The sequence below is a fragment of the Dreissena polymorpha genome, chromosome 14 (assembly GCF_020536995.1).
Source record: "Dreissena polymorpha isolate Duluth1 chromosome 14, UMN_Dpol_1.0, whole genome shotgun sequence".
Lineage (NCBI taxonomy): Eukaryota > Metazoa > Mollusca > Bivalvia > Myida > Dreissenidae > Dreissena > Dreissena polymorpha.
Window position 1 is genome coordinate 14,723,500 of NC_068368.1, and position 13,096 is coordinate 14,736,595.

The window sequence follows — 13,096 nt, forward strand, 5'->3', positions numbered from 1 at the left end:
TGTCTGAGCACTTGCCATGTACGCCATGGATTCCAGATTTGAGCCTCTATCTGAGCAATCGCCAAGTTAGCGACTGGGTTCAGGTTTTGAACCCTGGTGTGAAAACTAGCCACATAAGCGACGGATTCCGGTTTCGAATCCAGGCCTGATAGCTCTTCTTTTCAACGACGGTTCTTTGGGTTTTAGCCCCAGTCTAAGGACTTTCCCTGTAAGCGACTGGGACCCTAGTCTGAGCATTCGCACCTTACGTTACGGGTCCCGATTTGGAGGCTCTGTCTGAGCACTCACCCTGTATGCTATGGGCCCGGGATCAAATCCCGGTTTAAGTACTTAACATTTAAGCGAACGGACCCTGATCCAAGTCCTAGCCTTAGCGCCGGACCCCCAAAAAGCGGGATTTATAGCTTACATGGCTAGTGCTTAGACCGGCGCTCGAACCCAAACACCCATAGCTTGCGAGGCGAGCTCTCATTTTGGGACTCGAAACCAGGAAATGTTGCTTACGGAGCTAGTGCTTATTTTGGCAACCGGTCGCTTAGAAGGCGAGTGCTCAGTATGGTATGTTAGCGACGGCTGTTTGGTTCGAGTCCCTGTGTGAACCCGTAGCTTTCGGTGCAAACGCTCAGACTGAGGGTCGCAACCGGGATCCTTTCCTTACTGGGCAAGTGGTAAGACACAGGCTTGAACCCGGGTTCCATAGCTTTCAGGGCTAGTACTCAGACTGGGGCTCGATTCCGGGACCTGTCACTGTTGGTGCAAGTTCGCACATCGGAATTCAAGCCTTCGCTTATAGGGTAAGTCCTCAAACCGAGGCTCGATCTAGAGACCCAAAGCTTCTTTCATGGCTAGTGCTCGTTCAGTGATTCGGACCCCGGGACCGTCGAAAACTCCAAATTAGCTTTAAGGACTAGTGCTCTTACCGTGATTCGAACCCAGGGACCGTCGAAAACTTAGGCATCTAGCACTCGCCTCGTAAGCGATGGTTTTCCGGGATTAAGCCCCGGTCAGAGCAATCGCCCTTTACAAGAAGGGTCCCGGGTTAGAATCCAAAAACCATGGACCACTCTCTTATGAAGCGAGTGCTTCGGGACTCGAAACCGGGAACCGACGCTTACGTTGCTAGTGCTCAGACCGGGGATGGAACCCTGAACCCAGTCGCTAACAAGGCAAGTGCTCAGACAGGGGCTTAATCCCGGGATCCATAGCTTACAGAGATAGTGCTCAAACCGGCGCTTGAACCCGAACACACAATAGTTCGAGTATAAGGGTACTAACAGTGATAAAACGGTAAAGATGAAACGGCCTATCTGATTGGTTAAACTATGTTGTCGTCCAAACTAAGTAAGTTGTTTCTACAACTAATTAAGTTGTGGTCTCAGCTTAGTAACTTGCGGCCAGAAGTTATTAAGTTGAAGGAACAACTTATCATGTTGATACCTCAAGGAACAAGCTATGAGTTGTGGCCACAAGTTACTAAGTTAAGGCCTCAACATTTTATATTATTTTGATCTCTTTTTGCGTTCATCAATGCTATAAAATGTACATCATTAAATTATTATATCAGAAAAAGTTTACGTTTCGTCAATTTTCCTTAAAAATACATGGCTATATTGATACTTTTATGCATTAATTAGCACGCAAAATGCAGAAGTTACATTTTTTTGTAGCTTCGTCATTTAGACTTCAACCAATTGCGGTTCGTCATTACATCACATGACTTTTTTTGAGCTGTTGCAATTGGTTAACTAATTCATTATTTTGTGGGTATATGCGCTTTGATTTCCCGCTTTGCACAGTATCAAAATCGCGAAATGCCAAAAATGTAGGTTCGGCATTTTAAATTGTGACCATCGTTATGATATATCAAGGTTGAATTGAGACTCAATATATGGGATTTTGTGGGGTCAAGGTCACCATAACTAAAAAAAAAATCACTTAATCTCAATAACTTTAGTTTGGATGAACTTATTCAGCTGAAAGCTTTGTGTAGGATGCTTATATGCAGACCTAGCTTAAGAGTTCATTTAGGGCAAGGTTGGTTAAGGTCAAGGTATCTATAAATAGAAACTCAGTTTCGGCACAATAGTTTGAGCTTAAATCCAGATATTGTCCTGAAATTTTGTGTTAAGATAATTATGCTTATGTTTACCTAGCTGTTGATTCCATTGGTAACCAATGTCATTTATTATTCTCAAATTAAGTATATTAGTAGCTTACATGCTGACCTAGCTTAGGATTGCTTATGAGACAAGGTCAAGGTCACTTACCTTTAAAGAAAACTGTTTTCCGCTTAAAGTTTGGATGGAGGTATCAGGTTTATCTTTTCTGTGTAGGTAGCTTATATATACAAATGGCTTGGGATTATTAAACATTCATGTGAAAAATATTGAAAACCTGAGTCATGGTCATGTTCCTTATTTTTATTAAGTTTCTGTGGATTAAAATAAAATTGGTAAATCACTGTTATAACAGCAAAAACTAACAATTCATTATGAAAACTTTTCTTCAGATTATCTAAATTCATTATAGACATGGCCACCTCATGGAAAGGACAACTTTTCATGTACTGCAGATTTATTGTCCCCTACCGGTTGAAACCGGAGGGGACTTTTGGTTTGCGCTCTGTCTGTCAGTCCGTCACACTTTTCGGGATCCTGTGATAACTTTCATTTTGTTCCTATGTCAAAAATTCTGGTTGCTATGGCAACAAATAGACAAGAAATATTGCTGAAAATGGTGGATCCTGCAATAACTTTAAAAGTTCTTCTTATTTTTTCATGAAACTTGAAAAATGGATAGATGGCTATATGGAGATTATGCGCGTCATTTCATTTTGTTCCTATGCCAAGAATTATGGTTGCTATGACAACAAATAGACTAGAAATATTGCTGAAAATGATGGAGTTTCACCGAAAGGGTACTTATATTGCTTGGTAATAGCTTGTTATTATTTGTTCACATTAAATTTAATGGATTCATACAATCTGGCATTTTTGTTTGGTAAACAATGTCTGATATAAAACTTTAGACTTTTATGTATGGCTAGACATTTTATTCATAGTTGAGTGGACGAACTAAAAACAATGAAAATTAGTTGTCGACAAAAAGTTTTGCAGTATTGATATATTTAATACTTCAAAATACTCCATGTCTTATTCTCTCAGTGTATCTTAAACTTTGTTTATAGACTGTCATCAATGAGCTACTGAGGGATTATACTGTCAAGCTTTTACCTGACCAAGATCTTGCATACAAATGGCTCCCTGTTTCCCGACCAAAGGGAAATGTATTGGTAACATTCCAGGTTAGGAACAGTACTGTGTAAGTTGTTTGCTATAACAGGATACTGTGGACAAACTAAAAGGAGAATCATTGTAGCTGAGTTTGTGCAGCGATCTGTTGGCGTTAAACTGTTAAATATTATGTTTATATCCCATTCAATGAAGTTTCAAGAAGGTGAATTTAGAAATATATAATGGAGTCCCTTTTTTGGTCGGACGTTTTGTAAGTTCGTGTATCTACCTCTTGTATTCTGATCTGTTCTATTTCAACTTAAAATTTGTCATCACAATGAAGTGAAAATCTGGAAGGTACCGGTACTTTATCATGCTCAGTTATCAAAACATTCCCAAGTTATTTGAATAGTCTAGTTAATATGCATAAAATTCAGCAAAATTTTTATTTTTTATGCCCCTGGTAGGGTGGCATATAGCAGTTGAACTGTCCGTCAGTATGTCAGTGTGTCAGTATGTCAGTCAGTCTGTCCGTCCGAAAAAAACTTTAACATTGGCCATAACTTTTTCACTATTGAAGATAGCAACTTGATATTTGGCATGCATGTGTATCTCATGGAGCTGCACATTTTGAGTGGTGAAAGGTCAAGGTCATCCTTCAAGGTCAAATGTGAAATTTATGGTGTCTGTCCATCCGAAAACTTTACCATTGGCCATAACTTTTTCAATATTGAAGATAGCAACTTGATATTTGGCATGCATGTGTATCTCATGAAGCTGAACATTTTGAGTGGTGAAAAGTGAAGGTCAAGGTCATCCTTCAAGGTCAAATGTCAAATATATGGCGTCTGTCCGTCCGAAAACTTTAACATTGGCCATAACTTTTTTAATATTGAAGATAGCAACTTGATATTTGGCATACATGTGTATCTCACGTAGCTGCACATTTTGAGTGGTGGAAGTTTAAGGTCAAAGTCATCCTTCAAGGTCAAAGGTAAAAAAAAATATTTAAAAAAAATCAAAGCGGCGTTCTCATTGAGATGCACATTTTGATTGGTGGAAGGTCAAGGTCATCCTTCAAGGTCAAGGTCATCCTTCAAGGTCAAAGGTCAAAAAACAAACAAACATCAAAGCGGCGTTCTCATGGAGCTGCACATTTTGAGTGGTAAAAGTTCAAGGTCAAGGTCATCCTTCAAGGTCAAAGGTCAAAAAAATTAAAAATATTTCAAAGCGGCGTTATCATGAAGCTGCACATTTTGAGTGGTGAAAGTTCAAGGTCAAGGTCATCCTTCAAGGTCAAGGTCATTCTTCAAGGTCAAAGGTTAAAATGTTTAAAAAAATTCAAAGCGGCGTTCTTATAAAGTTGCACATTTTGAGTGGTGGAAGTTCAAGATCAAGGTCATCCTTCAAGGTAAAAGGTAAAAAAAAAAAAAAAATCAAAGCGGCGCAATAGGGGGCATTGTGTTTCTGACGAACACATCTCTTGTTTCTGTCAGCTTTTTTCTCTTAATTTGGCAAAATAAAATTTTTTGTAGGAAATATGATGCATATCATGTTGTTCATGTTGATATTCTCATGTATGTGATGCAATTACACTGCCTGGAATGTATCCATTTCCAGACTTGTGCAATACTCAAATAATTTTGTATTTTTATATTTGTTAAGTTTATGGGTTTTTGACTTTTAAAAATTCGTTGTTTTTTATATTTGTACTTTTTATACATTGTAGTTGTTAAATTGGATGTTTAAACCTTCAGTTCACAAAAAAGTAGAAATTTCTCTAATGAACACCTTACAGATTCACATATTTTAGCTCACCTTAGCACATATTGTTTGTCCGGTCACCTGTGTACAAAGACTAGGTCACCAGGTCGAAACTTATGAAATTCCTGTTACCACTATAGCAGCCATTTTTAGCTTGGCTGTTTTCGGAGAAAACCCGAGGTATTGATATAGCCAGCTCGTCGTCATGTTGTGTCGTCCGCATCGTGCTAAAACCTTAACATTTTGTCAAGGTTTTGAAAATTGACTTTGAAATCAAATTACTTCATTTTGTTACCTACAACTTTGAAACTTGGTATGTAGCTGCACCTTGATTAGTTCTACATGCCACACCCACTTTTGGGTCACTAGGTCAAAGATCAAGGTCACGGTGACCTTTAAAAAAAAACAAATTCTGACAAGCTTTCATTTATTCACAACTGCACCGGCAGCCAAGCGTGGCACTCATTAAGCGGTGCTCTTGTTATCACTCAATCACAATGAAACTTGGTCAAAATAGTTACATTTACAATATCTAGACCATGTTTACATTTTGACAACCTATAGAGGTAACATTTATGACTGAACCTGGATTATAAATGGAAATCATGTTCATCTTGACAATAATGAGGAAACCTTTGTCAGGTCCAAACACTTGGTCACCAAGACATGTCTTTTGAAAACTTTATTACCACTATTATTTAGAAGACACATTTATAAATCAATCTGGATGAAAAAAGGTCACTAGGTCAAATCCTGGAAGAATTATATTACCACTGTAGAAGCACTATTTATTACTCAATCTTGATAAAACAGGGTTGTGTGTTTAGTGTGACAATTTCAAGGTCAAGTTTGAATATTGGTCAAGCGTGGTAAAAAACTAGGTCGCTAGGGCATGTCTTTGACAATAAATTACCCTAAACTCAGGTTAGCGCTTTAGGGCCATAATTGCCCTGCTGTTGATAATCGAGCCATGTTCTGCGAAAACTTGGCATAATGCATGTGTGGAAAATGTCGTCCCTGATTGCCTGACTTTCCGCCCAAACTGGATTTTTGCTAAGAAGAGATATCATTTAAACGAAAAATGTTATAAACCCGGTGCGGACTGCACAGGCTAATCTGGGACGACACTTTATGCACATGCATTATGCCCAGTTTTCTCAGAACGCGGCTTAATCTTGAGTCTGGTTTTGGAAAAATGGAGCTTTAAATAATGCATATGCGTAAAGTGTCTTACCATAATAGCTTGTGCACTCTGCATTTGCTATTCTCGTACAACACTTTCCGCTTTATGGTATGTTTGGTGTAAAAGAAGTATCTACTAAACAAAAATCTAGTCTAGAAGGAAAGTGTCGTCCTTATTAAGCATGTGTGGACTGCAAAGACTGATCTGGGACCACACTTTGTGAACATTCATTTAGCTCAGTTTTGTATGCCCCCGGATTGAATGATCGGGGGTATAGTGTTTTTGGCCTGTCTGCATTTTATGTGTCGGTCATTCTATCCCAAAACTTAAACCTTGGTCATAACTTTTGCAATATTGAAGATAGCAACTTGGTATTTGGCATGCAAGTGTATCTCATGGTGCTGCACATTTTGAGTGGTGAAAGGTCAAGGTCATCCTTCAAGGTCAAATATATGGCTTTAAAGCGGCACAGTAGGGGGCATTGTGTTTCTGACAAATACATCTCTTGGTCAGACTAAGGCTTAACTTTATATTTAAAGATGGTTTTAACCCTTTTTGTACCCAGTGTTGGGAGTGTATTTTCTACTAACAAGAAGCTTTTTTGTGCATAAATATAATTAAACTGTATTTCTTAAAACAGGACATTTTTTATAAAGTTTAAAAAAAAACAACCTCAATACCCTTTAAAATGCATTGAGCGTTTTGTGGACTGGGGTTTGAATATTGTAAAATTTGATGAAATTTACATAATAAATAATTATTTTTTTTATCTGTTTATATTCAATCTACATTCCAGTTTTGTTGATGTTTATGCATTTGTTATGTACAAGTTTGTCTTGTCTTGTGCATTTTGTTTTGTTTGACACTGTTTGGAAATAGGTTCCTTGCCATAAACAAGGTACCTCATCGTATTATAAGGATTTTATCTCCTGCTGGTACATCTGAAGTTTCACTATATGTGTATTTTGTATGCATATCAATAATTGTGCTGTAGATACATTTGTTTGTTATACAACATTGTGTAAATGGAAAGGCACTTTTTGACTGGTTTAATTAACCATTTGTGGTAGTCTTTGTATTATTTATTGACTAGCAATTAATTGTACACATTCAATCCTTAGTTTTCATTGCATTCATTGCATGTTTGAAACATTTGAGTGTAAAAAGCGTGCATGTTAATAATTTAATGTCATTTGAAATGATGGAGCAAAATTAGCACTGAATTTCATTTGAATTGCCTCCTAAAATTGCTAATGATTTTGTAGTTTATCTTATTAAGAATTGATAAAATATCAGCTAATATTTGTGCATAGGTATTAAAAAAGTAAACTCATATTTTTTAAATACGGTGGCTGATTACTTCACTTTCATCAAAGTGGTCTCAGAACAGGCTAAATTGTGTGCATGTATGTGTTAAAGGTACGTTATGGTCTAGTACTAAGTTAAATTTGATGACATTATTGGTAACCATATGTACTAATAAATTAATGCTACACTGATTTGTCCCATGTAATGACCAATTTTTAATACACATTCAATCTGTCAATTGCATTTGTTGTTTAATACATACTTAATTTTTATATAAACCCGTGATATTTTAATAAATCTGCGTTGACAATTGACATATTTGGTACTTTGGACACATTGATGAAATTGTAAATTGCAAATAATATGTTGTTTTTTTTATTTTATAGTATAAAATTTATGACACACCTTATGTTGTATATTGTATGTGTTTACACACATGTATAATGCACATTGTATGTATCATTGATTGTATTTATTATTTTATTTGATGCAAATTTATCTAAAAAATTGACTAATTGATGAAACATTAGATCAATTAATAAAAAAAATCTCAAACACAATAGCCAATTTATGCTGTATTGTCAACACTTGATCTGTTACATGCACTGAACAATTTTAGGTCTACATTTGGTCTGTGACATGTGATTACCAATTTAAGGTCTACACTTTATCTGTTACATACACTGACCAACTTTAGGTCTACATTTTGTCTGTGGCAAACAATTACAAATTTATGGTCTACACTTAATCTGTTACATGGACTGACCAATTTCATGTGCCATATTACTCTGTTGTTGTTTTTTAATTTATGTTATACATTTTAACTGTAGCATGCACTGACCAATTTATAGTCTACAATTGATGTACATGTATAACATACGCTGACTTATATAACGTTTACATTTGATCTGTATCATGCACTGACCAATATATGATCTACATTTGAGCTGCAATATTAACTGACCAATGTATTGTATACATTTGATGTGTAAAGAATCTGTCTAATGAATTAATTTGATCCGTTGCATGTAATCAATTTCTAATAATCATTTTATCTGTTACAAATATTCCCATGGAGCAAGACTATACGTTTATGTCACCAAAGCAACATCCACATAGTATGCCATGCTCTGTCCATCTGAATAAAGGATACATTATTGTTGATTATCATAGTTGGTTATATTACAGTAAGGTTATTTGATATTATAGTTTTACAACATTATATATGTTATTTACTAAAATTGTTTTTAAATATGTTTTCAAATTATGTATTAACTACTAAATAAAGAGCATATCCAAATTGGATTGGTGTTTTTCTTCAAATGGAACATTTGAGAATGAAATTAAAACTGTAATTGACCTGGAAATTATTGGAGGAATGACCTTTAGTTATGTAAATTTATATATAGTTTTGGGTTCCTTAGATCTACTGACAGCAGAACATGCAATACAATAACAAAGGAGGATGTCCTGCAACAATAAGGCCAAATGTTCTTTCCACTAAAATTTCACAAATAGGGAAGGCATGTAGTCTAATGATTTAAAGACTGGTAAATAATAATTGTTTAAACAATAGTTATTCAGTTATTTATAAGCACATGTTAGCAATACAAAACAAACATTAAAACTACTTTTGACAAAATATGCTAAAATACAAACATACAGACTACTTTTGACACAATATGCTACAATACTGTCACGATACCGAACTCGAATACGAGTCACAGGGAACAATGAAATACTGATCCCGACAAACCCACGGACAAGTTCTATGGAGAACTGTACCCACCACCGCCCCACGTTGGGCGCCATTGTCGCCGGGTGGTTTAAAATGTGAAGCCAGTCCGGGACTCACACCCGGGACACCTCGCTTACAGGGCAAGTGCTCTCCCGACTGAGCTAACCTGGCCGCCACACATCTTTCCACCAATCCTGCTTAAGTTCGGTACCGTGACAATACAAACATACAGACTACTTTTGACACAATATGCTAGACAGGTAGAAATTTTAGTACTTCTTACTATTAAGACTGCAAAATACAATTTGAAATTATTGAGAAAAAAGCTTAATCTGTATCTCTCTTCTGTTAGATGTGCTGCTGGTATGGTGTAAACAACAAAACTTGTAACTACAATGTATATAATGACAAAATTATGTACAGTATACAACATTGGTATGTAAAATACTAATTATTTCCCACTTAAATAACGATATGCAGTGACATGCCGAAAATCTTCCAAATCTATATGTATTATTTTTTCTTAAAATTATTTATTTTTTATTACATGTAATTTAAAGTAATTTAGCGAATATGACAGAATGCAGAAAAAATGGCTCAAACTCAATCTGGAAAACAAAAAGTTTAGCATTGATGCAAAAAGTTATTGTCGGTCGGATAAGTGGAAACCCTTTGGGGCCTTACGAGAGTTTCTCTTCTGGTGCTTAACTTGAGCTTCATGCGTTCTATGTTTTGTGTTTAAATTATATTGTTCTGCAGCTCTGTTTAAGTAAAACAGTCAAATGCTTACATCGATTTAGCAATGGCGCTGACGCAGGCCTACTTAAGTTCAACTATTGATATCAAATTGCACAATCCAATGCCAATAGCATACAAAAGTAAAACCGTACACTCACTGAAAACATCTTCCTTGAAGCACACGCTTTTTAGCTCGACTTTTCGAAGAAAAACGAGAGGTATACTACTCGCCCCGGCTTCAGCGTTGGTTAAAGTGTTTTATAAAGTCAAATAACTGAAACACTATCGAAAATAATTAACTAAAACTTGGAATACTTCTTTATGGCAACAAAACAATTGTGTAGGTCAAGGTGCATACCTATGTCAGCATTATTTTTAAAGTTATCCCCTTTTTATACTTAGACAATTGAAAATTTGGTTTTGTGTTTAGTATTAAAGCTTTTGCTTCATACTTGCAACACTTACTTACTATCATAAGGGGACTGTGCAGGCAAAGTTATGTAACTCTGACTGTCATTTTGACAGAATTATGGCCCCTTTTATAATTAGAAAATTGAAAATTTGGTGAAGTTTTGTGTTTTGGTCCATTTTACTCCTAAAGTATCATAGCTATTGCTTTCAGACTTGGAACACTCGCTAACTATGATAAGGGAACTGTATATGACAAGTTGCATAACTCTGGTTGGCACTTTGACATAATTATGGCCCTTTTTTGACTTAGTAACTTTGGATATTTTGTTAAATTTTGTGTTTAGATGCACTTAAATTCTAAAGTATCAAGGCTATTGCTTTCAAACTTCAAATACTTTCTTACTAGCATGAGGGTAATGTTCCTGGCAAGTTGAATTTGACCTTGACCTTTGAATAACCTTGAATCTCAAGGTCAAATAAATAAATTTTGCTTTAATTGCCATAACTTCTTTATTTAGGATCAGATTAGATTCATACTTTGACAAAACAACACTTACCTGACATACCACAATGGACTCCACCCAAACCATCCCCCCTCGCCCCAACCCAGAATCCCCAGCCCCCCCAAACAAAATTTTATTTTTCCCTTTATTATGCACCTGAAGGAGGGCATATAATGATCGCACTGTCCGTCCGTTTGTCCGTCCGTCCGTTTGTCTGTCTGTCACACTTTGCGTTTAGGTTTAGAAAAATGCTCATAACTTCATGTCTTTTTCAGATGTAACCTTCATATTTGGTATGCATGTGTAAATGAACAAGGCCTCACCAAACGCACACAAATTTTGACCCTTTTGACTTTGACCTTGAACTAATGGTCTGCTTTTAGGTTTCGAAATCTGCGTTTAGGTTACGAAAAATGCTCATAACTTCTATCAAAGCGTTTATAAGGGGCATATATCGTCATATGGAGGCAGCTCTTGTTTTTTTCTTATTTTTGAAATATCTAATAAATAACAACACCACCACATTATTTCCCCTCTCAACCCCAACACACAAAAAGAAATGTTTATGCCCCCGGATCGAACGATCTGGGGTATATTGTTTTTGGCCTGTCTGTCTGTCATTGTGTGTGTCTGTCATTGTATGTGTCACAAAACTTTAACCTTGGTCATAACTTTTGCAATAATGATGATAGCAACTTGATCTTTGGCATGCATGTGTATCTCATGGAGCTGCACATTTTGATTGGTGAAAGGTCAAGGTCATCCTTCAAGGTCAAAGGTAAACAAGAAACCGTCGGAGACGGGTGATGCTCCCCAAAGGTTTTTTTGTCACAATATTGCACTATATATTCATATAAAAGGAAACGTCTTGAGGGGCATGACTTTGGACAAAATAAAACGATGGATGGTTCAGCAACTTAAAAATTTCAAAGGGCCATAACTCTCTAAATAAATCATCTAACCAGAACCCACAAATAACATGCGCATCTCCTCAAGGTAGTTAAGCTTCCCATAAAGCTTCATTGAATTCCAGTCAGTAGTTGGGGAGAAATAGCCCGGACAAGAATTAAACTATATGTACAGTGTATTGAAAAAGGGCCATAACTCTGAAAAATCATCCGACCATAACCGGCTGATAATATGCACATCTCCTGTTGGTATTGAAGCTTCCCATAAAGTTTCATTGAATTCCCGTAATAAGTTGCTGAGAAATAACTTGGACAAGAATTGCACTATATGTACAATGGAACATTTCAAAGGGCCATAACTCTGTGAAAAATCATCTTACGATAACCGGCTGATAATATTCACATCTCCTCTTGGTAGTAGAGCTTCCCATAAAGTTACATTGAATTCCGGTCATTAGTTGCTGAGAAATAGCCCGGACAAGAGTTGCACTATATGTACAGTTAATGGAAAATTTCAAAGGGCCATAACTCTGTGAAAAATCTGACCAGAACAGGCTGATAATATGCACATCTCCTTTTGGTAGTGAAGCTTCCCATAAAGTTTCATTGGATTCCGGTCATTAGTTGCTGAGAAATAGCCCGTACAAGAATTGCACTATATGTACAGTTAATGGAAAATTTCAAAGGGCCATAACTCTGTGAAAAATCATCCGACCAGAATCGGCTGATTATATGCACATCTCCTCTTGGTAGTGAAGCTTCCCATAAAGTTTAATTGAATTCCGGTCATTAATTGCTGAGAAATAGCCCGGACAAAAATTGTGCACTGACAGACGGACACACGCACGGACGGACGAAGCGGCGACTATATGCTCTCCCAAAAAATATTTTTGGAGGGAGCATAAAAAAATCAAAGCGGCGCATAAGGGGGCATTGTGTTTCTGACAAACACATCTGGGTTTTTTTAACATGGTAAAAAAACATAAATAATTATTTTTATTATTTTATTTTTGAAAGACCGTCCAACCATCACACCCAAGCTATTGCTATCAAACTTGAAATATAATCTTATTAGTTAGTTTTATGTCTTTATAAATGTTCAATAGATTGTGGAAAATATACCTGAACTCAGAGTCGTCTATATTGTACCACTTCTTTAAAACATAAGCGATCAATATGTTTCAATTATGGTCCTCTTCCAGTTAAAATATGACTATATTACAATGTACCTTGACCATATTGAATATGAACAATATCCCCATGATGGCTTACGTTATACTGTCAAGCACTCGAAAAGTCGAGCGCGCTAT

General features: G+C 36.4%; 1 protein-coding gene across 3 annotated transcripts in view; it reads left to right on the forward strand.

The window, feature by feature from the left end:
• The window catches only part of LOC127857980 (putative cytochrome P450 120), a 32,011-nt gene extending 23,220 nt beyond the window's left edge, over positions 1–8,791 (forward strand). For all 3 annotated transcript variants that reach the window (XM_052394783.1, XM_052394785.1, XM_052394784.1), the window contains one exon: positions 3,188–8,791. In XM_052394783.1, coding sequence (XP_052250743.1) covers positions 3,188–3,325 — 138 coding nt within the window. In that variant the 3' untranslated portion in view covers positions 3,326–8,791. The remainder of the gene's footprint in view (positions 1–3,187) is intronic.
• The last annotated feature ends 4,305 nt before the right edge of the window (positions 8,792–13,096 follow it).